The sequence below is a fragment of the Micropterus salmoides genome, unplaced genomic scaffold, assembly GCF_014851395.1.
Source record: "Micropterus salmoides isolate LMB-PRFRI ecotype aquatic unplaced genomic scaffold, ASM1485139v1 Ms_hic_scaffold_1, whole genome shotgun sequence".
In the NCBI taxonomy this organism is placed as follows: Eukaryota; Metazoa; Chordata; class Actinopteri; order Centrarchiformes; family Centrarchidae; genus Micropterus; species Micropterus salmoides.
The window spans coordinates 8,365,110-8,392,501 of NW_024040040.1; the positions used below are offsets into that span (position 1 = coordinate 8,365,110).

Sequence of the window (27,392 nt, forward strand, 5' to 3'; positions counted from 1 at the left end):
GCAGGAGTGGAAGAAGTATTCAGATCCTGTACTTAGTAAGTAGTAGTAATACAACAGTAAAGATATCTCATTAAAAGTCCTGGCATTCAAAATATTAGTTAAAAGCTTAAAGTATTTTAAATAATTACTTAATATGCAAAATGGATATATGAATATTATCACTGATGCATTAATGTGTGAGCAGCATTTATGTTGTACTTGTGACTCTACTTGAATGCCTGAAGACTTGACTTGGCTAGAGACTTGAGGGCATAAAGCTGAGGGGACTTGAGTTGGTGACCCATAAATGTTAGAAAATGCTCTACTGAATGTAGTTGTGTCTCTTGGCGTTCTGCCAAACTGTCTTTACAAACTGTAATTCATAACAAATCCAGGATGTACGCAACCTCTCCAGAACATAATGCACACCTTCAGTTCTAAGAGAATAAAATGGAGAAAGCTCTAAATAATTGTAGTCTGTTAGTGTTAGTATAGCTAAATCTTTCCCTTCTTCATAGTATCACCTTCTAATGCACAAATCGTTCATTTATCTACTAGTTCCTGCTTGTGTTTGTGTTGAATGTTTTGAATGTAATTATTACTATTATTACTTTTGTATTATTATTAGAAATAAAAAATTTAATGCCTCCTGCCCTGTTTTGAAACAAGACAATCGAAGAGTAGTTTGTATAAATATTCCTAATAATAAATGATCTTAACTGCTAAATAGACAGTGTCACCATTGTCACCTTGTGTAATGGTTCATGCATCTTGTTAACAAACAGCCAGAGTTCTGTGCATCACAATCCTCAGAGAAGAACTATTAAAAGTGAAGTAGCTTGTTGTTAGTTAAGTTGAATACAGCTCAATATGTCAGCGTGTGCACTCAGCTAATTATGATTTGCCTTTCAGGGCTTTGGAGTTTGGAGCCTGTGCACCACAAGATCAAAGTTATCTTGTGATGTTTATAACAAATGACCGAAGTCTGATGTTACTGTCTATCCTTCTGGTATTTAAAATGAAAGCCATGCGTTTGGGTCATCGGTTTAGTTGTGTGCATTCAGCAATGTTATCTGTATGTATCACTGTCAGCGCTCTACAAAATAAATATATAATGTTGTTTCAAGAGAAAAATATGAGTGACCACTGCCTTAACTGCCTAAAAAATGAAGTTAAGTTAATGAGTTAAGGCTTGAGACTTGACTCGGACTTGGTTCAAAAGTTTTCAAAACAGCTCTGAGTCGAAGATTGAGCTGTCTAATCTGCAAAAACCTCAATCTTATTGGGACATATCTGTCTATATTTGAGTCCTAAAAACATATTTTGCAGCGCGGTAAGAATATTTCAATTTGTTCTTAATTCAAGACTCAGATTAAAAAACCCATCCTACCTCAGGGGTAGCTTTTTTTCAGTTTTTATAAGAAAATCATAAAAAGGTATTTAAACGTGGACTAAAATGATTGGAGAGATATTTTTACACTGAACAATAAGTAATGTTTTAGAGAGTAATCTTGTGTTTTGTATAAAAGTCAAATAAATATTTCCCTTAATTTACAATCATGTGTTCATGGTCAAGTAATCCCAAAAGTGGAATAATAAATGTGAGTTTTAATTTGTTTTTAATGGTAATATATGGCATTAGTAGCTTAGGGAGTAGAGAAACAATCCTGTAAATCAAAAGTCCACCAACTGGCTCTAGAGTCCCTTTGCTATAACTGAACCTGACCGTTGACCTAACTTTAAAAGCAGGAGAAGCCTTTGGGGATCAGCAGAGTATGACCGTGACAAGATTTCCCACAGTGCAGCTATGAGCTAATGTTTCTGACCGTCATCAGAGCCAGATGTTGCCTGTTTTTTTTCATGGTAGCAGTCCTACGGGATGCATGAAAATAGAAGCGTATGGATGTCTACCTACTTCATCATGTATGGGAATAAATTGCACCCATGGCTTATACTTGAGTGTCATTTACAGGGAAACTGCAGCATAATTACACGTTCACTTTGGATGATAATGTTCCAAATATTTCCTGTCACACACATAAATCCGTCACTCATATTCTGTGCCTCCCTTCATCTATTCCAAAGATTTTCCATGATGTTGCTTACAAGGCCAAAGACAGGAACGACCTGGTGGCAGGCATCGATGAGTTTCTGGACCAGGTGACGGTGTTACCCCCGGGAGAGTGGGACCCCTCCATCAGAATAGAGCCTCCCAAAAACGTGCCCTCTCAGGTACACTCTCTATTTATATACAATAACAAAAACAAAGATTTTATATTTTCTGCTTGTGACCAAAAATAGGAAATAGGAAAACTGGTTCCACTTTGCTGCCACTCCAAAAGCTCAACCACTAAACTAAACTATCTGAGAGTCTGTTTTGAGTTTGTGTATATATTACCGATCTTCCATAATGTGACTGTGAGTCCCCTTCTGCTGCCTGCCGAGTAATATTAAAACATCTGTGTTCTCCTCTAATCTCAACTGCGTTATACTCTGCGCTTTGATGCCTCTCCCCAGGGTTCTGCTCTCAATCTAAAACATTTGTTATTTTACCTCCATTAGTTATTTTGGTCTACTTTGAAAAGTGATCCGCCATCTTGTTTAGGAGTGTAATGTTGTTATCTAACAGAAAGCTGCTTCAGATTATTAAAAAAGTCTTGTTTTTCTTTTCCTCATTGTCATTAGGCTCATGTGGGGAATTAATGACACCACTGTGCAATTAGATTGTTATGCTGATGAACTCTGTATCAGAATATGCTACATTCATGCATAAGACATCATCATCCGGCATTTAAGCTTGGTTAAAAGTTTGTTGGAACAACTGCAACATCTGGGCCCTGTTTCAGAAAACAGGTTTAGCCTAACCCTGAGCTCTGAGTCAAGCTTGAGCCTGGGGAATGAAACAACCTGCCACCTTCAATGGAGTCTCCATTTTAATCCAGTGGTGCTGTAAATATGAGTGTGTGCCCACGCAGACCAGGGCATTCGTCTCAAAAAACAGAGGTGGAGAAAGGAGTCAATACTATTACAGTTTATTCAGCGTTCGCTGCTCATTCATCATTTACCAGACTTGAAGTTCCTTAACAGATGATAAAGTGCGGAAATCCTTTTGTATGTGGTAAACAAATTGTAATTATATTTTTTCAACAGTAACCTAACGGGGACAAATGACAGTGGCTGTTTATGTGTTTCTATGATTGTAAAGTCATACTCTGACCAGAAAGAATTATTTTGGTTATTTGTTCAAACTGACTGAAATCCTGTTCATTTTGCATTTAAATAATAATAATACTGTCAAAACTCATTAAGACTATATGCAGCTAATATTCAAAAACTTTTAAACTACATTTAGTACATTTAGTTTCAGCTGCACCACAATCATCCTCACATCACATCATCTCCAACATGATAAATACGATAGGGATTTTCCATCTGTGTGACCAATCCCAACACAACAAATTGATTGTTCATTGATCAGTCAAAGCTTCCACAGAGTCATGGTGTTATAAAAAGGACGAGGTATACATTTTATTCTGTGCTGAGGACAGATCCACGACGTCCAGAGATAGCTGTCTTTGTCCTTACATCGTTACCATGATAACTGACCCAGAGTTAAGTCCTCTTTCTTGAAGGCTCAGTTTCCTTCATCTCAGGCTTTAACAAACCCAGAGTTTTCACTAACCCTGCTTTCTTTAAAGTGCAACCGATGCTTATTAATGTTCTCATGATGATGGCCAGTAACACTGATCTTAACCGCACAGGAAAAGCGTAAGATTCCCCCTGTTCCCAACGGAGTGACAGATCTTGGAGAGTCGGAGGAACATGGAGGGCACGGTGGCCCTGAGCTCCAGCGCACTGGGAAGTAAGTGTGAGAGAGAAACACGATGATTTGTGATGTACAGCCTTGAGCTCTCTAAGCTCTTCTTTGTCTCCGTCTTCCTGTCGCCTGTTAGCTGCCTCGCTGTCCCTAAACTATAAATTTAGCTCTCTTAAGAGTCAGACTACCCTACTGGCCCATTATCATTCCTCACACTTCAGCTCTACAAAGACCTTTTGTTTGTGTTTGAATTCATTATGAGTTTAGAGATATCCCAGCACTCTGTCCCACACATACAGTCACAATACTCTCTCTCTATATATATATAGTATTGTTTTATCATTACAACACCTCATATGTATACTCACATTATATATTATATCACATTATACAGTAATCTACAGTCACTCAGTGGTATTTACTCAAGAACTGTTTTGTCAAGAACAATTTGGAGGTACTTTACTACAGTACGTCCATTGTATACTTATATTTCACCAAACATATACTGCAGCTAAAGTAACTAGATACTTTTCAGATTAAGACTTTACATATTAAGATTAAACCAGTGGCTTAATCTCGGGAGTCCTTACAAAACGTTTGGGCCCCTTGTTATGTTTCAGATCTGTAAGTGCATTTCCATCCACTTGTTTTTATGCACATTTTCAATTTGCACACAAAAGCAACAAAGTGCAATAGCAGCACATTTGGTGAATTAATTATTTATAACACAAAGTCACATGAAGTGTGTGACTTTCACAGAAGAAATTAAAATGGCAGCAGATGAAAACATCAGATCTATGTGGAGTAGTGTTTGAGGAGACTGTAACCTTTTTTAATTTTACAAAAAACAAACATAAATGGTATTTAACTGGCACTCTTCCTCTGCGATAGTTTAATGGCAAAAAGCTCTGACAGTAACTCTGAAAAGTTAAAGTAAAGTTAACTGATAATGATGATGTGATCAATCAGAATTGGAGCCGGGGTATATGCTAGCACCAGTCATGGAGCAGTTGTCTCTGTGCAAAACAATACAATATCAACATAAAATATAGGGTACGTGCAAAAAAAAAAAACACATGCTGAAAGCAAAATAATTTGTCATTGAGAACTGACTGTTATGTTTCATTTGTGTTACTTAAGTAATGGGTCTCTATAGTCCTGCAGTTTATATTAATGTTTGAGAAAACACCCAGGCATGTGTCAGGCAGGCATCCTGTTAAAAACTTGCTTTAGGCGCAATTTTTACATAATTTTATGGTGCAAGAGAGAGCTTTCTCGAGGCAAATATTGAGATTTACAGAAAGGATGAAATGAAGTTTTCAGCACCCAGAAATCACCTAATGACAACCAAGGGATTCTTGAACATCTTGTAACAATGACACGATAGAGCAGTGGTGTTTAGTTCTCATCTATGTGATTTAACAGCAGAGGAGTGAGTGATGTTTTGCTGCTGAGCTGCTGCTGAGCTGCAGTACGCTGCGGTACAGGCTCTTATCCCAGCTAAGATTGGCTGGAAGCCCAGTCTCAGCTATCAAACCACCAACACCACCACCTCCCGGGACATAGCGCTGCTGCCTACTGCTCCCACTGAAATAACCGTTACCGTCCTGCCCACTGTTGCCATAGCAACCACCTCCAGCTAGTTCACCGCTCTCCGCATGCAGGAGATCCTGCTCCATGTGCAAGCATTTGTTCAGCAGCAGAGAATTAGAATTGAAGCATTAGAAGTGATGCCGTTTATTTTAAGGAAAATAAGCTTATTCACTTTCTTGCACAGAGTTAAATGATAGTACGCCTGTGTTTGTACAATAAATATTAAGCTGGAGCCAGTAGGTCAATGTCAAAATCAATTTTTATTTCTATAGCACATTTAAAAACAGTTGACCAAAGTGCTGAACAGGGTCGATGTCAAATACATAAATAACAAGTATAAGAATTACTACAAGCAAAGTGAAACAAAACAACACTTTAAAACATCAGAAAACAGGTTAACGAAGGTTAAACGCAACTGCAAATAGGTGCGTCTTAAGCAGCGATTTAAACGTGTGTAGGGTCTGTGCAGCTTTAATATGCATGGGGAGGTTGTTCCATAGGATGGGGGCACCCAGTGCAAAGGCTCTGTCGCCCTTATTTTTAAGCTTTGATTTTGGGACATCCAGGAGCAGCTGATTTGTTGACCTCAGTGTTCTTACTGGAGAATGGCGGCACAAGAGATCAGCTAGATAAGGTGGCGCCAGACCATTTAAGGCCTTAAAAACAAGCAATAAAATCTTAAAATCTATCCTATAACGGACAGGTAGCCAGTGGAGGGAGGCCAAGACAGGCATTATGTGTTCACGCTTTTTTGTTTTTGTTAAAAGGCGAGCAGCTGCGTTTTGGACTAACTGGAGGCGATTTAAAGATTTCTGATTTAGACCCATGTATAATGAATTACAGTAATCCAGCCGAGCAGTAATAAAAGCATGGATGACTTTTTCAAGGTCTTTGGGAGGAAGATAGGCCTTTATTTTAGCTAGAAGTCTTAACTGGAAGAAGCTGGTCTTGACGACGTGAATGAGGTGTCAAAAATAACACCAAGATTTTTAATAGAGGATCGATTTTGGGAGGCTAAGGGGCCCAAAGTGCCAAGAGGTTCACTGAGTACGTCTAAACATCCACACGTGATGATCTCTATTTTATTTTCATTCAGAGTGAGGACATTTAACTCCATCCGGGTTTTTACCTCCTTTAAGCAGTCTAACAATGGCTGCACTTTGGTTATGGATTTCATAGGCAAGTAGATTTGGACATCATCAGCAAAAGAGTGATAGGAGATTTCATGTTTCTGGAAAATGGAACCCAGTGGCAACATATACAGTGAGAAGAGGATAGGGCCCAAAATAGAGCCTTGAGGGACCCCGTAGGTGAGAGGAGCAGCTGACGATTAGGTGATTAACTTGGCTTGGCTGTAGCTTCATACAGAAAGACTGAAAGCATGGGGAATAGCTAGCTAGTTCTGTCCAAAGGTAACACCATCTATCTGGCAGCACCTCTAAAGCATTAACATGGTATATTTATTGTGACACCCCTCCCACTATTTGCCAGTTGTCCTGGCCATTGACTGACTTGGGAGGGTCATCAGCTTATTGAGCAAAAACTGAAGTTTCAAAATGACAAACCTCTGCTAGTTGCCTGGCCAAATCATTTTTTGTGCAGATTTAAAAAAAACAATATATTAACAGTACATTAGGAATAATTTGCATTTGACAATATGAATATTACATTGTAACCTTCTTTGAAAAATGATTTGATTTCACATCACTAATCCATGGACGTCCATACAAAATGAAGTGCTGTTGAGCTATATTCACAAGTCTGGTTAAAAAGTCGAAGTCTTAAGATTTGGAGGTTCCCATCCCATATTACCGCTAATGCTTATCACCCCCCAGAAATAACCAAACAACAAATCTTTCATAAAATCCCTGCAGGTTATTTGGTGGGCTCATCTTGGACATCAAGCGAAAGGCTCCTCACTACCTTTCCGACTACACAGATGCCATCAGCCTGCAGTGTCTGGCTTCCTTCCTCTTCCTCTACTGCGCCTGCATGTCACCTGTCATCACTTTCGGAGGACTCCTGGGCGAGGCCACAGAGGGACGTGTGGTAAGAAGCAACTTCTATATTGCTCCTAAGAGACTCTAAAAGTGTTGTTTTTTTATCACTTAGGGGCACTGGAAACAAGCTGTGAGCACAGCATTGAAATATCATCACATTTGAGGTTGAAATGGCAAACTTGTTGTTATTTGGAGTAATGTTTGTGTCCACCTGGCGAACTTGAGTCCTATAGTCACTCTCCTTTAACTGTTATTGGTCTCTACCAACTCCTGAGGGAAATAACTGGCTCCTATGCTGCTAAGCAGGTGGGTTTTTAGAGCTTTTTCACTGAAAACAGCTGCCTTGTGCAGCTGAAATTTATTCAATCGTGTGGTGAGAGTGAACCAACAGTGAAGATACAGCCGGACAGCTACATAATTAGCTGAAACACCAAGTAGAGCTGCAGATGCAGGTGATACCCCTTTCACATTATCACATTGTTTTCACATTGGCATTAATAAACTGTGAATTAGGCTGTTTTCAATAGTAATTATCTTGTCTGTCAGTGCTGAATGTCCCCAAACTTTCCGCAGCTCAATGAAAACAAGCCTGAAATCATTATTTTTGGTCTGATTTGGCAGAATCAGTGACATCTTTTAAATCACTTCTCAAAGCTTCTTATTACTGCCAGCACCCCATTGTATTTAGAACATGTTTTAAATATTGATATTGTTTTTTTCTTATATTATTTTAATTGTCTATTTTTATTTTCCTCATTGCAGTGAAATGTTTGAACCCCTCTTAAACTGAAACAGTTTAGAAACTACCATGGTCAAACGTATATCTTTAGTCCAGACTCAAATATCTCAAAAACTATTGGATGGACTGCCTTAACATTTGGTTCACAGATTCATACACCTCAGGATGAATTGTAAAAACTGTGGTGATCATCTGACATTTACCTTTAGCGCCATCATCAAGTCAAAATTTCACTTTGTCCATACTTTGATTTATGACCAAATACCTGCAAAGCCAATGACATTCCCATCAGCTTTAGCTGTACTTAATGTTTAGTGCTTATTAGCAAATGCTAGCATGCTAACACGCTAAACTAAAGTGTGGAACAATATCCAAGGCTTGACATCATCAGTGCTAGTCTCTGTTCCCCTAGCTTCTCAATCCAATCTCAACATTGCTGGTTTTAAAAACTGAAATGAGTTACAAATTGGGATCTACTGCAGCACTCGCAAGTTTAATGATGTTTCATTTTCTGGCATTCAAATAACTATAACTCCAATGAAAATTCACCACTGTGGCAGCGTGGGTACTTAGATCATTTTAATTTTGTTTCATACAATTCACTAACACTCTCTTCAAAAAGTGTTGGGTTGAGCTTTACCCACGATTGCCTAGGGTCTATATGGAAAATGGTTTTTAAATGTTTGCTACATTTTAATCGATGCCTGTTTCTTCTAGAAACAGAAATATTAAACAAACAACACTATTAGAAGGTTTTTGGAAATAATTATTTACCTTATCTGGACAAATGTGATGTACCAGAAAAGGCAACATACATTCTTACTCCTGGAACCCAGAAGTTCTGGTTTTACTTTTACTAAATAATGCCTGCATATGTGTTGCCTCAGCAGGGATGATGAGAAAATAAAATGGTGCAGAAACAATTAAAACATTAAGTGTTTAATGATCAAAATTTCCTGGTGGAGGTCCCTTCAGACCCCCGCTCGTATATGTATTGAGGCTGCCTTAACACTGATGAAGGAAATTAATAGAATGTACAGTTTGTTCAAATGTTGCAGAGCAAATCTGTTAAAATGAACTCCTGTGCTACAAAAGCAACATGCCTTTGACTGAGTGAAGTAACAAAGTTCAGGAGTTGAATTAGAGCATAATTTTCTGTGTTTCCAGAGTGCTATTGAGTCTCTGTTTGGGGCGTCCATGACTGGAATAGCCTACTCTCTTTTTGCCGGTCAGCCCCTCACCATCCTGGGCAGCACGGGGCCTGTTCTTGTCTTTGAGAAAATCCTCTTCAAGTTCTGCAAGTAGGTTAAAGTGATTTTTTGTCTTGTTAGTATAAACTGTATTTTTGTCATAGTACAATATTTCTATGTTGATGGTGGATGTGTGTACTTTCTGCTTGAGTAGGGATGCCATAACTAATTGCTTTTCTCTTCACTCCTGTGTATGTGTGTGTCCTGTCTCTCTCAGGGAATATGGCCTCTCCTACCTCTCCCTGAGGACTTGTATTGGCCTGTGGACAGCCTTCTTCTGTCTGCTGCTGGTGGCCACGGATGCCAGCTCGCTTGTCTGTTACATCACACGCTTCACTGAGGAAGCTTTCGCCGCGCTGATCTGCATCATCTTCATCTATGAGGCTCTGGAGAAGCTGATGCACCTGGGGGTGCACTACCCCATCAATAAACACAACAACCTTCAGAAACTCACACAGTACTCGTAAGAGCTCTTTTATAATCCCCATGTGCTACTTTTTTTGTTTCTTTGTTTATGTATAATTGTAGTTTTGGACCGTTGGACAAAGCCAATTTCAAAAAGCATTTTTATAGAGGTTGTCAAATTGAGAGAGTGAGTTAAAGGGGGGCGCGGAGGGAGAGCCTGGAGGCGTGAAACACAATTTGCATCAAAATTTGCACTCCTTCTTGGAGTCAAATCTGAACACACAGACATGATAGACATATTTTAAGATTCAGTGTGACTTACACTTCCCGGGGATATAATTATCTCCACCATCTTGAATGAACATTCATAAATCCACTTAGAAATCAGAGAAATAATATGCTCCTTATAAGAGAACTTTTCTGAAAATCATCCTGTTTGAAGTTTTCTTCATCAGTATGAAAGTAATCTAGTGACAGTTGTCTGGACCAGAACTGCTAATAGCCAATTTGGCATACTTTTAATAGTGACTTTTTGGCTAAATGTAAACAAATATAGTCTAATCGGGGCTCATGTTGTAATCCACAGTTCAATTCAATTTTATTTATATAAAATAAAGTTGATACTCATAGGTTCACAGTGTCAGACTTTGAAAACTCCTGCTATAAACTAAATGTTTATTAATAAGATTAACTAACAATTAAAGTAAAATCAAAGAAATGAGGACTTGACAGTTGTTGTTTGTTATAAGACTGTTGGAACAATAACCAGTCACAGCCAGATCGAGGTTAGATGAGCTACAAATCAAGTAGACAATGTTTCTGAAAAGTGGTCTCCAAAGACTTTGAATATATTTGGTCAGTGAATCAATGAAAAAAGAATCGTTTCCTCTGAGAAACTGCAGTTAAAATATGGACTACCACGCTCACTTCTTTTCAGTATCTCCAGTTTAGAAGCCATTTACATAAACTTCACTTTAGAGGGAAGTCAATACACCAACTTATTAAATATCTTTGGAAAAATTATGAACTGGCTAATGTTAAACATCAAATCATATTTAATATTTTTGAACAGGGACAAAACTAGCCTAAGGTAAGATGGGGAAGAAGATCTACGAATCAGCAATTGGAGGAGAGCTGTAGAACAACACACACAGCTACTGCCCCCAGTTTCTGGAGAGCATATACAATGAAAATACAGATATGCCAAATATTGTGTGTTTCCAGCTTATCTAATGTCAATAGTTGTTGGTTATCCTAGTTTTATATGAACAAGACATTTGAAAATGTCAGTTTGGTTTTTTTTTAATTATACTGAAAATTTTGAACAATTTTCTAACATTTTATGGACAAAACAATTTATTCACTAAGTAAAAAAAATAATCGTGAAAATATCATTACTACTACAAAATATGAAAAAATTGTAAAACACAACATATAATTAAATTAAGCATTCTGTACTGATTGTTATTGTTGTTGCAGGCCCTGTTGTAGTGTACCCAACTCTTAAATGTTTTGCTGCATCATCAAACGACAGATGGTACAGCGGTATAGTAGACACACTGTCCAGTTTCTTTCAGTAATGGGTTTTTCTGGTGAATAATCCCATGTTGAGTGTGTGTCATACAGCGTGCATTACCCTGCTATATAAGCTTGCTAGTGGCTATGCCAAGCCAAGAGCCCCTTCTGTGGTTTTTCTATTACGGTGAAGTGGACAGCAGGGGATGCTGACATTTAGTTGTGTAAAATGCCAGCAGAATAAGTAATTTCATGTTGATGGTTGAACATTTTGGAAGTGATGTAGGGTGGAACATTGTAGGGATGAAGCTAACAATTATTGTTATCCATTAGTTCCAAGTAGACTTATGTGAAATGCTTGTTTTGTTACGATAATTTAAGAGAGCTAAATAAAGACATCCTCCACAGGTGTGCGTGTGTGGAGCCCAGGGACCCCAGCAATGAGACTCTGCAGTTCTGGGAGGAAAGAAACATCACATCCTCCCAGGTCAACTGGACCATGCTGGAGGTCAACGTAAGGAACGCCTGAAATATGGAATAACACAAGTTACATAGAAATAAGGGTTCTCTGTGGCCTAGAGATCTGTGGATGAAACAATCTTTCTTGGGGTCAAATAGACTTCTAATGATGGATAAAGACTCCAAAGAAGATCTGGATTTGTAATCTGTTAAGAAATAGCAGTCAAAGTGTGATCCTGAGTGGAGAGAAGAGGAAAGGCTAACGCGGACAGAAATAGCACATTTGATTACAGCTGCTTACTCAGCCTTCAAACTTAACACGCAAACTAAATACCCTCGAATGTTGGGGATATTTGTTACAGTCTCTGGCACCGTGTTGTGTCTCCCTTAGCCCACACTTTGCTTTATCAAGAAGTGTGGGCGGGGATTACGAACATGTGGGCAGGATTTCACAGGATTTAACTGTGCAGAATGAGCATGGAGATGCAGTGTGAAGAGTGGATTCTCTCACTCTCAGACACAAATCAGTCATGCCAGTTTGCGGCACGCTGTGTCACTCCCACACGTGCTTGTAAGACGTATAGCAGCACTGGTATTGTATGCAAATTGATGAATTTAACACTATACAGATATTTAAAGCATAGAGTAATGAAGAAATCAATACTAAATTCAGTCACTGTCATAATTTTTATTGGCATCATTATCCCCGTCTCTCATCATCCTGATTGTTTTCTCCATCACCGTCATCATTCTCACTGTGTACTCTGGTGCCAGTAGGAGTGCGAGATGTTGCACGGTGAGTTCGAGGGCAGTGCCTGTGGCCCCCACGGCCCCTACATCCCGGACGTCCTCTTCTGGTGCGTGGTCCTCTTCTTCTCCACCGTCTTCATGTCCGCCTTCCTCAAGGAGTTCAAGACGAGCCGTTACTTCCCCACCAAAGTATGTATCACACTAAGGTCATCCCTAAATGATGCACATACCCTCACTTGTTAACATCATTTGTTGTTTTTTTCATGTAACAGTACACACACTTTTAGAGCTAGAGTTCCTGTTTGAACCTGTCTTCAGGTGTATGGTAGCTGCAAAATTTAATCTGCCTCATTAATTTTACAGTGCTCCATTTACTTTTCGTTTTGGCATGGGACTGAAATAACACTGAAATTGGTTTACATGCCAGAGCTTGGCCTCTGTCTGTGTCATTTGAGATTAGGCCGCCATCTATTGGTTGTTTTATGGCATAGCAAAAAATCCTGCAGTGTGTGTGGCCGCTCTATGTGTGCAATTTCTATGATTTATCATCAAGATGACACATCTCAGTGTAATGTGTGGCGTGATGCTGACACACTAATCTGTAGTATAAGGGCGCCACCTTGTGGTGATCAGAGCTACACTGTGGCCCGGCTATAGTACAATATTTAGATGTCAAAAAAATTTCTCCCAGTACATTTTATTTAACAGAGCACTCCTTGCCAGGCATTGTCAAATAAACACCACAAAACATAATACCAAGCAATATAAAGACATTTATCCCCGCTTGATTGAGTCAGTCTACCTTCAGACTGGTCCAGTCAGAGCAGAGTTGGATAACACTGACTGATATCCCCATGTAGGGTACAAAACATGTCTAAAAAAAACATTATGCAACAACATATTAAATCAAATACATCAAAGATTCAGTGAAATGTAATACATGAATCGCATAAATCATCAACAATCCTTTGTTGCGTGTCGAAAACACTACATAGAAACATGACAAATAGAAAAAATAAGATATCCAAAATATTTTTAATGACCAAAAAATCACAAACTAGCAATGGGCTAACATTTTTTATCAATGCCCACAACAGGAAAATAAACAAAACAAATGAAAAATGAGAGACAATCAAATATATCCATGATAATTGTGTAAAAAAAAAGAAAAAAAGAAGACGTAATTGCTGGGAGTTCAGTACAGTGTGCAGCTGTGTTGTTTTTGATGTAGCACCTGTAGAAGTGGACTTTGTCTAAAGAGTGTGTCTCTTTGTTTCCTCCAGGTGCGGGCCATCATCAGTGACTTTGCCGTCTTCATCACCATCCTTACTATGGTTTTAGTAGATTATGCCTTGGGGATCCCCTCACCTAAACTACAGGTCCCCAACAAGTTCAAAGTAAGTCAACATGAAATCCTCTGATGTAAAAAGCTGCTGTATGCATCTTTATTATACAGATCATTACTATATACTACATGTTTTAGATCTTTAAATTAAATAAGGCATTAGGAAATGAATGCACAATAAGAATGTTATTTAGATTTGATGCCAGCGATCACGCCACTTTGGTGTGTTTGGTGCAGTGGAACACATGACATGAGAGAAGTGGGTTTGGCGCATCAGGTGAACTGTGCCAGATTTATTTATACACAGGACCAGTAAGTAGTGAGCACTTACATGAGATTTGCCTTGTTGTTGGGAGTGACAGATGGTTGACAGGTGGGGGGTTCTCAAGTGGGCACCCTCCATCCTCAATGTTTGGTTGATTAGACCGCAACATCTCAATCCAGAGCCACCCCCTGTTGTGTTTTCCTGATCTTGTTTAAGTTCTTGGAGCCCAGCAAGGATCATTCTGCTTGGGCCATATCCACTGGCTGCTCCTTTCAGACTCCTCTGAGATTGCAGCTGGTAATAATTATTTGTAGATTAATACAAATGTGGGCTATGGGTGTTTGTGTGGGTGAATGCCCCCTTACTTTCTTTGAAGTTGGCCTTCATTATGATCTCAGCTACACACCTTTTACAGTTTCATGACTGCAACTTGCACTGTTGTGACGCTATCACGCTGACAAAATCTGTCTACAGACATAAACACCTGGCAAAGTACCCAAAACCACTTCTGTGACAGTTCCCAATACAGTCGTTTTTTGTAATGTACCTGTGCTATCTGTCCACATGTTTCCTCAAATTTAGAACTGCTAATACATATTTGAACGGAGGATTAGAAGTTTCCTTCCTGTTGCAAAATTACCGTAAGTCTTTGAAGATCGGCTCATGGATTATATAGAGTAAATAACAATCTCCTCCTCCTCCTGGTTATCTTTTTTTCAGCATGATGGCAGAGATAAAAATTGTCAGGAAACTATAAAAGAGGAAAATCTCCATTCCTTCCTGCCATGATAGTAAACTTGACTGACTTTCTACCTTTCCTTTCACTTTCCGCAGCCAACCAGGGATGATCGCGGCTGGCTTATAAACCCAGTGGGGCCCAACCCCTGGTGGACCACCATCATCAGCTTCCTCCCTGCTCTGCTCTGCACCATCCTCATCTTCATGGACCAGCAGATCACAGCCGTCATTATCAACAGGAAGGAGCACAAACTGAAGGTATTTTAAAACTTTTATTTAAAATCCTAGTCACAAAAATAACCTTGTTAACAATTATATCTTCGTAAAAATGCTCTATAAATTACCGGCTCTAGCTCTGGGGCTACTGTTCTGTTGGTGACCCTGACTTCTGATTTTCCGGAAGTGGGTCAGGCAATAATAGAGAGCTTCAAAAACTCCTCTGACCCCTGCAGAAAGGCTGTGGCTACCACCTGGACCTGTTTGTGGTGGGGGTGATGCTGGGCGTGTGCTCGGTGATGGGCCTGCCGTGGTTCGTGGCGGCCACCGTGCTCTCCATCTCCCACGTGAACAGCCTAAAGCTGGAGTCGGAGTGCTCGGCCCCCGGAGAGCAGCCCAAGTTCCTGGGTATCCGTGAGCAGCGCTTCACCGGCCTCATGATCTTCACCCTGATGGGCTGCTCCGTCTTCATGACGTCTGTGCTAAAGGTCAGGGGATACACGCCAAGATATACACCCGCTCATAGTGGCATCAGAGTATCGGAGAGAATGGGATGAAAATAATACATTATATGGTCATATTTTTTGGTTTCTGGGAAAGAATAATTATAGAAATTGAAAAATAGATATTTTGAAGTATTTACCATTACTTTGTAATCTCCTTTGCAGCCACTGGTGCTACTGGTCAGCTAAAGTTACAAAGTCTCACTTTAAGACATAATAATTATATCCATTTATTGCATAAGAAATTATTATTATTTTTTTTGTTTTCCCCACTAAATGGTAACTTTATTTTCTCTCTTTTTATTGCTTGTTTTTTGCTATATGTATGTTATAAATATATAAATATATAAATATTCTATACGTCATTTTTCAAAAAGTGAAGTTTGAATGAATTTGAACTAGCACTTCATTTATTTGAATGAATTTGAATGCAGCACATACGGCGCAATTGTCTCGTAATTAGTGTCCATCTGTCCCCCTCTGCTGGACCAGAAGACACACTACTTCAAATGGTCTGTTGTGCTTATAGACTGTAGACTTTGAATTCAAACAGGTTATTATAATTTGAAGTTAAAATTATAATATATATAATAATATTTTCTTATACCGTATTTATTACTTTTTATTCAAAATTGCCATTTTTTTCCCTGAAACCAATGTGGTCTAATACCTGTCTTCAATCTTATTTCAATTTTCTTTCTTTCTTAAGGTTATCTTTGAACTTATTTATATGTTTACAAACATATATATATGTAGATGTAAATCTATATGTATATATATGTGTATATAAATAATTATACATAAATAGTTTTAGTCCTAATGCTCAATATTTGTCTGTCTCCAGTTCATCCCCATGCCTGTGCTGTACGGAGTCTTTCTGTACATGGGAGCTTCTTCGCTCAGAGGCATTCAGGTGAGCTTGGATACTGCCTGATGGTATTTCATTAGGAGCACTAATCAAGACAAGATTCATTTTGAATGTCTGTCTGTATCTGTGCAGTTCTTTGACCGTCTAAGGCTGTTCAGCATGCCGGCCAAACATCAGCCAGACTTCATCTACCTTCGTCACGTCCCACTAAGGAAGGTGCACCTCTTCACCATCGTCCAGCTCAGCTGCTTGGTCCTGCTCTGGGTCATCAAGACCTCCAAGGCTGCCATCGTCTTCCCCATGATGGTAACCGGAGTGTATTTGTGTACGCATTATATACTTGTATGCTTAATACGTATGATTGGTTGATGTCTGTCTGTTTCTGCTACGTCAGGTCTTGGCACTGGTGTTCATTCGCAAGCTTCTGGACTTCATCTTCACCAAGAGAGAACTGAGCTGGTTGGATGACTTGATGCCAGAGTGGAAGAAGAAGAAACTGGAGGATGCAGAACAAGAGGTGCAGTAATAGTCTATAGCGGAGATGACCAACTCTGATGGCTTTAAATTTCCACCACTGCAGCAGCAAAGCTGCGATCCATGCAGTGAATTATATTTTCTCTTTTGCCTCTATCTCCAGGAGGAGCACAGTATTATTGCAGAGGAAGAAGGCATTGTACAAATGCCACTGGAGGGAAACTTAAAGTAAGTCATTTTGAACTTAGAGCACAAGCCTCCTACTGTCAAAACACAAATAATTGAAATGTAGAAGAAGTATTGAAGTTTTAAATCCTTTAGTGAAGTAAACACCGCAGTGTACAAATACTGAAGTAGTTACAAGTAAAAGTCCTGCATTTGAAATGTTACCGTAAAGAGACACGTATTATTTCCCTCATGTGCTGGTGGAGAACAAACCGGAGCTAAAGGAGAGTGAATATTGGACTTTCATTCATCTGGTGGCCAAAAACGTGTCTCAAAATAAATGATAATGCTCTGTCTGCTGGATGTGTAAAACGCAACTGTTCACCCACAAATTCACCCTAACAAATTTATTGGGTGTCAGTATCATGTTAACAGCTTGTTTTCCGCTGCCTCGAAGTGGCCAAAAATCAGTTAGCGCAATTTTAAAGTATCCAAAGCAGAAATATAATTATGCAGCAGAATGGCCCCTTTTCAGTCTTATATTGTAAATTGTTGATTAGTATTACTAATTCATTAACCTGTCAGCATTATTTTATTGCATTAGCATTTATGGTTTAGCTAATTTCTAATACTTTACTGGGTTGTAGTTTAATCTGTAACAGTTTCATCATATTGCAATACGATCAAAATACAATACCACCCTCCGTATAAAATAAAAATACATGGAGTGTATAAAAATTGTACCTAAGTGCAATACTTGAGTAAATGTACATGGAAGGTAGTAGAATAAGTCATTAAATTATGGAGTCTACACAGCAACTACAGCTGCTTGAATGCAGGAGCCATTAGTTTTTACTGTAAAATACTGATCTATTTTCAAATTCTTGAGCTGGATGTTTCCGATCAGTCGAGTGATATGTTAAATGTAGTGTGCTACCTCACCTGAGGTTTTGTTATCTTTCAGCAGTGTCAGGCTAGCTATTTCCCCCTGTTTCCAGTCTTCATGCTAAGCTAAGCTAACAGTCTCCTGGCTGTTACATATTTACTTTACAGATAAGAGAGTGGTATATTCTTCTCATCGAAAAGTGGATATGTGGATTTCAATGTTGAACTATTACTTTAAAAATCCTCCAAAACAGATAGTTTGAAGCAAGCAGCTCTTGTAGTTATCAATCTTGCTTGCTTTCTCCTCCTTTTAATCTTAAAACTTGACATGAAAAGGGAAATTTTTCTTCTTCTGTATGTGTCTTTGAAGGTGTGACCCCGCCACAGTGAACATCACTGATGAAATGTCTAAAGGATCTTTCGGGAATGTGTGGAAGGGTGTCAGCCCTGCTGAGAGCACAAAGAAGGAGCCAAGCGCTAAAAGGTTAGCCACGTTACTGTCAGATATCCAGATCAGTATCTCTGATACGACAGAGGGCTTGAATACCAAATGCTGCATAGAGACTTACTGATTCAAAGTCCTGTGTGTTTTTGCTGGGTCATAAAATTGTCAATTTCAAGGGGAAAATAGTGGATTTGCGTGTTAAAGCAAGCAGGGGCAGGAGTTTATTATTGAATAGTTATGGAACATTAACTTTAAATTTTTCCAGGAAACTGAGGAGCTAGTATGTTTATATAAAAAGGGTTTTTCTAAGAGAGGCCCTGCCCTGACAGATTTCCCACAGAGTAGACTAACATAGTGTCTCCTGCCTGCCTCTCTCATTCCATTCCACCCCTAAGCTCCCCTTCCTAACTGATGAAGCTGATATCCCAAAGGTAAGTTGTTCCCAGTCCCTATCAGCATGGAGCACACTGCTGATGACTGTTGAGTGTTGCATGATGAAAACGGTCTGTGCTGCAAGTTATTATTCGACGATGGCCGTTGACTCAGTAAACAGAGAGATAAATCGGTAATAAATGGATGTTGGTGGATTGATAACACAGCATGGCCTGGGTGTGCATGTGACTTAAAGGACACATTTTATGATGTGTTTCGCATGTTATGAAGGTTGTAAAATTAATAGCACCAGATATATCTCACTAGTAGCCCTGTTGTATATTTCAACGTCACTGCTTTATGAGACAGACTTGCATGCTGTGTGATCTGGATTGATTAATTGTCAGCCAGCTAGAAATGCATCTGCACTCTGCACTTCCGGGACAGAACAGAAAATTAACATCAAACTGTTTTGCTTTTAAAACAAATATTTTGCCCTGTTTAAATGTTTTGTTTTCTGCAGTTGTTCCAGTGGCGGCGAAAAGCGTCACAAGCGCCGGAGGCATGAGAAGAGCTTGGACAGGGAGACAAGTTTGTGATGACACATACTGGCGGTGCCACTGTGCTGTTTATCAGTAGATCAAAAAACAATAAAACTGTACCGTGCCACACTCAACCACCTTTGTACTGTGCTACACTGTGTTTTTGTCATGTAAGTCTGTGTGCAAGTTGTGTAAAACAAAGGAAAATGTGTTAGAAACAGTATTAACATGAGGAACCGGGACACATTTGTGTTCTTTTTCTATGTATTTCAGTGTTTGGTGATACCAGCAACAGAAGATAGCCAGAATTATATGACACTTACAGTAACGGGCCAATTAAGTAAACATTTTAAACAATTTTTAAATCTACTTTATTTGTATTTTGTATGTTTTTATATTTTTCCAATAGTAATTGTCCTTTAAAAAACCTGCCACGTCAAGCCGCAAATGTGTGGATTTTGTGTGCAGTATTTAATGCCGCTATTGTGCACCTCACAATAGACAGGAGTAGATATTTGCCAATACTAATTAATCTATTTCACTGGTATCTAAAAGACTTGGCTCTAGCGAATCTAGTAATTTTTTGAAAGTATTAAATATACATTTTATATATTCTGTATATCTAAATGTTTTTGTGACAGTGACGGCTCATATCACTCCAGAGTTTTCTCCATTGCTATTTTACAAATAAATGTCTCTCCTCCAGTAAAGCATTTCCTCAAACAAGTTAAAGGAATTGTTTGACATTCTGGGAATTTCTTGTTTTCTTACTCATAGTTACACATAAAGATTGATACTCTCTCATGTCTGTACATTAAATATGAAGCTAGAGCTAGCAGCTGGCTAGCTTAGCGTAGCCATTTGGACAAAGACTGAATCAGTCTTTGTGCCTGGCTTTGTCCAAATTGAACAAAATTCGCCTTAAGTACTTGATATTTCGTTTAAAATCCGTACCAAAACCTAAATGTAAAAAAGACTTGTTGTGGTTTTACTTTTTTTTTTTATCTGGAGCAGGAGCTAGTGGATAGCTTCATATCGTACAGACATAAGCGAGGTATCAATGTTCTCATCTAACTCTCCCCAGGAGTTGGCATATTGAGTGTAGTGTATTTCCTGAAATAAACTATTCCTTTTAGGACAGTATATTTTGGGAGCAGCTTATTGGAAAATCATATTTTCAAGCTAGCATGGCAGTATAGGTCGGGAACTTTCAGCAGGCCTATCCTTAGCTACTTGGCCTTGGCTTTTTAAAAACTCATCAAATTTGCGACTGCTGAACTTTAGGGTGACTGTACAGAAAGCTCTATGTTTTCCACCTACATACTCTTTGTCATCTTGTCAGTAAGTGTCATCCATGGACATGTGATCTCCTATCCAAACGACCCTCAATGTGTTAGCATCTGAAGCTAATTGTTTTAAAAAAGGAACACATGCATGGTGGTGAAACAGACTTAGCTGTTTCACTACAGGACCATGGTTACTTCTATAGATGCAATAATACCTTTTTTTCTGGGAAGGGCAACATGTAATAAACGGTAAAGAGTCTTAAAAATGTACAATACATAGTATATTTTATTCATGTAAAATGTTACTAATATATTACTAACATGAAGTCAGTGTTGAAGGCAGGTTTTTGTTGTAGATGTTCTTTTCCCATTGTCAAATTGATGGTTCTTAGTTCATTAGAGAAACTAATAATGGGTCAAAATTATATCAATATCAAATATTTTGACCACTTCTGTGTGGAATTCTGCCTTAATTTGGTAGTAATAGCTGTACACTTTCTGTTTAATAATTTAAGTCACCTGTATAGAAATCAGTTAAGATCTGTTGTTATATTGTGATTTGTTTCATGAGAATGAGAGAGTGAGTGAATGAGAGCGTAAATAAAGATGTTAAACAAACTTCTGAAATGATGTAGCACTTTATTGATCCCTAAATGCATGTCCACACGGAGGTCAGAGGTCAGCTAGTGAGGAGAACCTCAAGGACATTTGAACTCATCTTATGTTTTCTGATATCGCCTTTGAGGGTAAAACTACTGACTACAGTCAGTCTGTAGCAAGCAGTAGTCTATAAGGTATACGGTGTAAAATAAAAACTTGATTCTCAGATTCCACAGAATGAATTTAGTCTTATTTTCTTTGCTATTCCTGTCACATAGCCCACATATGCAGTGGTGATTGCTGGGTAATATGTGTATAGCTACCCAATCTTAAGTTTCTGTTTGATCATGTGACAACACTCCAGAAAGCCGGTGAAACGCAAAATCTGACAAGTAGACTAGCAGAGCACATGTGCAAGCTAACAGTCATACTATTCACACATAAAAGTAGTTTTAAGATATTAAGATGTCAGGTATGTGCTTGTGTGCACCATAGCTGGCCTGTTTTCAGGATATAGTGTTGTTTAGGAGGCCATTTTTTTTTCTCATTCACCATAATGTCTTGCCTCTCTGTCAAAGAGGAATATGGTTGCCCTGATTCGGAGGTTATTGTAGTGACGTTTTATGATTTTGACAATGACAGCACTGGCCATGCTCCTGATAACTTTCTCTTTGTCCTTTTTGCAAAGGACAAAAGTCCAGGTGACACAGTCCAACTCTAAAATCCGTCACATGATGGTCCTTCAAACTGCTGCGACCAGGCCCACGCAACACAGCAGCAGCAGCAGCAGCGTGTGTGTGTTGGAAAGAGACGCACACAAAGAGAAATGTTGAATTTAATATGTTAACATGGAAAGAAAATAATTTAAAGAGCTTTAAATTAAGTAGGTTAGGTATCTAATATTATCAGTTGTTAAACCGTGCACAACGAGGAAACAAGGCATACAAATTTGCCGTCTAGACACGAACGCATTGTGTGTGTGTGTGTGTGTGTGTGTGTGTGTGTGCTTCGTAACTGTGGGGCCCAAGGACCCATCATAACAGCCTGCACCGGGGCCTGTTGTTACTACCTTACGCTACTGCTCACAGTACTACTATATATAGACATTTCTTGAATATCTTACTGTCTCCACCTTTGACCTCAGGAGGCCCATGTCTTTGGCCTCATGGGAGATAGAGAGCAAAAATCAAACAGTAACCTCAGGCTGAAGCTCCTCTGGCCTCGGTATGGACGAGATACTGTATCTGCAACCTAGAGAGACCACCCATCTCCTTCAGACAGTGATGGAAGAAGAATTCACGTCCTTTGTTTAAAGGAAGAAACTCCACTACAAGTAAAAGCTCTGTAGCCACAAAAAAATGCAGTGTTAGAAAGTGGTAAAATTTACTCAAGTACTGTACTTGTATTAAAATACTTAAGTATTAAAATTTGTTACTTCATACTCCACTACATTTCAGAGGCAAATAATGTACTTATAACATTTTTAATTATGATGTTCTAATTATAAATTTTAACAATCAATAATGATGCATAAACGTAATGCATCAATAATTATAATTGAACTACAAAAACATGTATTATTCTGAAATAGGCCATTCTGATTAATATGCACTTTTACTTTTGGTACTTTAATATGAAGCTAAAACTTTTCTTCTTTTATTTAAGTAAAATTGTGAAGGCAGGACTTTTAGTTTTATTATGATGATGATGATGATGATGATGATGATGATGATGATGATGATGATGATGATGATGATGATGATGATGATTATTATTATTATTATTATTATTTTCATTATATTTATGCGTTCATGTATAAGTAACATTCTAGTGTTGGGTAGTTTATTACAGATATTAAAAAAAATAAGATGATGTTTTGAATGTAAGTTCATGAACTGCTAAGTATAGTATTAGTAACTTGCTGTCAGTGGAGTAAAAAGTACAATATTCCCCTTAAAATGTAGTAAAGTAAAAGAAATACTCACGTAGACCAGCTTCTCAATTGCGAGTATTTGCAGCTTCTATTCGTCTTAAGCGATTGGAATCTAATTATCTTTGGATTTTGAACTGTTGGTCTGACAAAACAATTAACTTGAAGAGAAACATTGGATTCTGGGAAATAATGATGATTGTCACATTTTTCTGACAGTTTTTGGACTGAAACACACAGCACCAGATATTCTTCCAGTTAATCAAAGAAATGACAAAGAAATTAAAATGCCTGCTGCTGCATGACAGTAAGGTATTCACAGATAACTTGACACTTTTACAGAGTTAATGGTTAATGGCTCTCTATTATAAAAATCTGAGCCGCTCTGTTGCACGTGCTGTCCTGCTGCTGTAAATATTTACCACTACGCCAAATCTGGATTAATCCGCCACTGAAAGTAGTCCCCAACAAACGCTCTGTTTTTTGCTTATATGATAAAAACTACTTTGCTCAGCTGTTGGCCCTGGTGGCCAAGGTGTTTTAGGCTCTAACCATGAACAGCAACATCCCAGGTTTGAGTCCGGATGGAGACCTTCATTATATGTCATTCCCGATCTCTTTCTTCCCTTGTCATCGCTCTACTGTGTCTCTCTACTAAGGATAAAAACATGCTAAAAACTGACAAAATATTTGATGTACTAAAATTACACAGTGAAAGTATTTTGTGTGAAGTTCATTAAAGATGACTGATTTGTAAATAATGCCACAAATACACAATGAAAAACTTTATTTTGCAGAGCGGATTAATATCAGTCAACTACACTACATGTGTTTTCTATAGGTCTACCTGAGATTTCACTTTCTGTGTTCTTGTTTTCACCTTAAAAATATAGAAAATAATTTAAATTTGTAGAAAAAATAAGCCCTCAATTAACTTTTTTGTCTCTGGTGCACCATAAAACTATGGAAGAGTAGTCGTTTTTTGTATCTTTGCATCACATCCAGTAAGTAAAAAAGACTTACACGTTTAAATATAGTGTTGACATTACAACATGCAAAGCATATGGCTTTCTATTCCTCCTGTATATGGCTTTGTGTGCAGCACACAGAGGGAGTCCTTGAGGAGTGTCTCATTGGTCCTCTTGTCTTTTCTTACTGCAAAAGAGAGAAAATCAAAATCATGCCAAGCCCAGCATTTCTGGCATTTATTACATCAGCCTTGTGACCCAGGTTTACCTCTCCCCTGAAGGCTTGGAGGTCATGACCCAGAGTAAATATTCCTTTGCCGCCATGGAGTCCAGCACCTTGTTCACATCGCTGGTGAAGCTTCCATCTACATGTCTCCTGCTGAACGCTTCACGTTGCCTGTCCGTTTCAGATCTACGTATGTACACAGGCACACAATGTAAACACTGCCCATTCAGGGTCAGTAACGACACAATGTGGAAACCTGCCATTTGAATATTGACCTGCAGTGCAGCGTTCATCAGGAAATCATCCTTTTTATTATTTTTCTAAGCGGTGAAGACATTGTGTTGCTGTGATTCTTTCATGATTGGTTCATTGTCTGCTCGCATGTTTGTGTATCCAAAAGAATCATCTCACACAGTCATCACACCGTGTAGTAACACATCAATCAACACAGTGCAAACGTTCAGGTGATTTATTTTAGCACAACACACACGAGGAAAATGAAGAAAACAGAGCAAAGAAAGGGAAAAGGTGAAGTGGCACAAGAAGCAGCTGATTAACTCTTTCTCTCTGATTCAAGAGCTCTCTGTCTCTCTCGTCATGGTGGAATCAGACACAGGCAGCCTGGCAGGCCGTTAGGGTTTTTGGTACTGTAGGAGGAAGAGAAGGAAGGAGGGACAGCCTACTCTCTTCCGTCTTGTCCAGACTTCAGCCTGGCAACAAAGTCTTTGACTGCCTGGTTCTTGAAGTAGGAGCTCGCGTCGTCCGTGAAAGTCCCATCTGCGTGGCGCTTTTCTGCAGCACTAAAAACACACAGTGCTATACTTAATGTTTGTTTTTATGTAAATTTCATCCTGAAAGTAACAATTCTTTTCATCAGCTTCTAACTTGAGTAATAGGATCCTACATGAATAAACTATTTTCGGCCAAAGTTAGGGCAGTGTTGCTTCTTTCACATTAGCAATTTTTGCATTTCTTTTTTCTATGCGTTATTCTCACTAGTTTGAAGTGGCCAGGGCTTAGTTAGAAAAAGGCAGGAACCACTGGACTAAACTACCTACTGTATCTGAAATAGATTAACTAGCTCCACATAGAAAATACAAAATGTATCTAACATCTAACAATGTAATATGACATATATGTTTAAAAAATATTTACCTGATAATACTTCTGTACTGAATGCAGGCCTTTTACTTGTAATGGAGTATTTTCACATAGTTGTAAAACATCTAAGAGCTTCTTCTACCACTGCTGTTTAGCCCCTTAAGCTAATTATGATATCCTGAGCTTGAATATAACTAGTGTTTCATTGTCCAAAAAATAGGGCCAACAAGTCAGATCTTTTAACAAAATGTTTCTTATGATGATTTTTTAAATTTTATTCTTCCACTGACCCGCTCCTCTTGTTATTCATCAGCCACCGAACGAAGTCCTGCGCCTTCCTGTCCTCCAGGTATTTGCTGTAGTCGTTTGAGAAAGTTCCCTCTGAATGTCTCTTCATGTTCGAAAGCTCCCTCAGGTCATCCACTAATGTGTCGTCTGCCTCAGAACTACAGGAGGGAAAATGTAGCTTGAGAATCACACGAGGTTTGAACATTTTGTAAAATGTTTTTTTTTTACTAGAAATATGTTCCATAGCATTAATTTCCTCAACATTAACTATATACTCTCTCTCCTTCAATGGCATGATTCCCATTTACATTTGTAAAATTTGACACCTGCCTATACGGTACACTGAGTGAACTATAAAAAGTACTGTGCCATTTTCCTGATTAACAAAATAAGCATATCATGAATTTCTTTTTTATGCTGAATTTTCATCGATTATTGATTTTTTTTCAACCTCCAATTTCTCACATTTAAACAGTTGTAGATGTTATAGTGCAGACAGCACTAAAATAAATAAAAGAAAGGTAAAAATGTAAAGACACGTGTACTAGTTCCATTTGTACATAATAATATAATAAATCTGAAGCCACAGTAATGTCCCTTTTAAAACCAATCCAACGTGAACTTTTCACATTACCAAAATATATGGGTGACATTTGCATAGATTGCTCCTCAGCACGTAAGATGATGCAGACGAGTGAAGCGTCTGTATCTTCCATCTTTACTCAATGTGTTCTTCCAACTGTCTTCCAAAATGTTTTGTGTTTTAGAAATTTTATGATCCACTTTTACAGCATCATAATTCTTAAGGAGAAAGTGAATGAATTGTAAGGCTACTGTGACATATATCGCTCCTCACTGGGAATGAATCATATTTTTAATTAAAGTGCATCAAATAACTTTATGCTTTTGTTATATACAGGTTTTCTTAGCTGAAAATTTTTAGCATCTTTATTTAGGATACATGAAGGGGGGGGATTAAAATTTCAGTTTGAGTATTGCATCTTTGTTATGATTTCCCCCATCATTTTGCAGACATTGGATCAACAAGCCTGCAGTTTGGCCACAGATAATTTGACTTCTTTTAGTAAGTTCTATAAGTAACATATTTTATAGTAAGTTAAAGGCCATCATATCAAACTATGCTGACTCTCAGGCTAGTTTGCTATTTGGAAATGAACTTACAATGACCAACCTATGCTGCACTTTTATGATTCAGTCAGATTTCAATCAGATTTTAACACTTTTTCCATTTCTGTACTCCATAGTTTTCATACAAAGCTACTAAAAGCAGCAAAATCTGAAAGGAGACATGACTTCAGATGTAATTTCTGTACCTGGAGCTGTCGTCAGCCTCGTGCAGAGAAACCTCACAGCTGCTCGGGACAAAGCAGAGGATCAGAAGGACACCAGCCAGGGAGGAGATGCTTTTCATGGTTATGACCTACACCACCACAGAACAGTGCGCGCACACGCACACAGAAAAAAAAAAGAAGTTTACGTGTTGGATCAGAAAGCTAAAGTGGTTTCGCCGTTACAAAAAACCACTTACCTTTTTTCCTTTCTTTCCAAAGAACGGCGCTGTTAGTTCCTCTGCTTTTGCTGGTATCTGTACCTGACACTCCCCTCTTACTTTGTGGCTTTATATACTGTAATAGGAGAAGGAGGAGG

At 38.5% G+C, this 27,392-nt stretch overlaps 2 protein-coding genes across 4 annotated transcripts in view; one reads left to right on the forward strand and one right to left on the reverse strand.

Moving 5' to 3' along the window:
• LOC119901085 (sodium-driven chloride bicarbonate exchanger-like) overlaps nucleotides 1–21,229 on the forward strand; it is a 51,548-nt gene extending 30,319 nt beyond the window's left edge. For 2 of the 3 annotated variants that reach the window (XM_038716547.1, XM_038716556.1), the window contains exons 11-26: nucleotides 2,065–2,211; nucleotides 3,741–3,841; nucleotides 7,264–7,438; nucleotides 9,296–9,429; nucleotides 9,596–9,841; nucleotides 11,707–11,812; nucleotides 12,535–12,696; nucleotides 13,791–13,904; nucleotides 14,952–15,113; nucleotides 15,308–15,559; nucleotides 16,419–16,487; nucleotides 16,575–16,748; nucleotides 16,837–16,959; nucleotides 17,080–17,144; nucleotides 18,337–18,450; nucleotides 19,307–21,229. In XM_038716547.1, the coding sequence (XP_038572475.1) occupies nucleotides 2,065–2,211; nucleotides 3,741–3,841; nucleotides 7,264–7,438; nucleotides 9,296–9,429; nucleotides 9,596–9,841; nucleotides 11,707–11,812; nucleotides 12,535–12,696; nucleotides 13,791–13,904; nucleotides 14,952–15,113; nucleotides 15,308–15,559; nucleotides 16,419–16,487; nucleotides 16,575–16,748; nucleotides 16,837–16,959; nucleotides 17,080–17,144; nucleotides 18,337–18,450; nucleotides 19,307–19,382 (2,220 nt within the window). In that variant the 3' untranslated portion in view covers nucleotides 19,383–21,229. Of the gene's footprint in view, nucleotides 1–2,064; nucleotides 2,212–3,740; nucleotides 3,842–7,263; nucleotides 7,439–9,295; nucleotides 9,430–9,595; nucleotides 9,842–11,706; nucleotides 11,813–12,534; nucleotides 12,697–13,790; nucleotides 13,905–14,951; nucleotides 15,114–15,307; nucleotides 15,560–16,418; nucleotides 16,488–16,574; nucleotides 16,749–16,836; nucleotides 16,969–17,079; nucleotides 17,145–18,336; nucleotides 18,451–19,306 lie in introns of those variants that run through there. The other variant, XM_038716564.1, reaches the window with a different exon arrangement.
• A 2,774-nt stretch (nucleotides 21,230–24,003) lies between these two features.
• Nucleotides 24,004–27,346, reverse strand: LOC119901104 (glucagon-1-like). Its single transcript, XM_038716575.1, has 6 exons — nucleotides 27,274–27,346; nucleotides 27,059–27,165; nucleotides 25,727–25,882; nucleotides 25,019–25,135; nucleotides 24,378–24,521; nucleotides 24,004–24,296 (listed from the first exon to the last, which is right to left on the reverse strand). The coding sequence occupies exons 2-6, from the start codon at nucleotides 27,154–27,156 to the stop codon at nucleotides 24,272–24,274; spliced, it is 540 nt and encodes a 179-aa protein (XP_038572503.1). The 5' UTR covers nucleotides 27,157–27,165; nucleotides 27,274–27,346; the 3' UTR covers nucleotides 24,004–24,271.
• Nucleotides 27,347–27,392: the final 46 nt, after the last annotated feature.

What these genes read in the sequence shown, in the direction of transcription:
- LOC119901104 (XM_038716575.1), bottom strand. Translation starts at nt 27,156, where the DNA reads ATGAAAAGCATCTCCTCCCTGGCTGGTGTCCTTCTGATCCTCTGCTTT. An exon ending in GAGGCTGACGACAGCTCCAG is followed by an intron (nt 25,883 to 27,058) that starts GTACAGAAATTA and finishes TCCCTCCTGTAG; the next exon opens with TTCTGAGGCAGACGACACAT. An exon ending in TCCAAGCCTTCAGGGGAGAG is followed by an intron (nt 24,297 to 24,377) that starts GTAAACCTGGGT and finishes TCTCTTTTGCAG; the next exon opens with TAAGAAAAGACAAGAGGACC.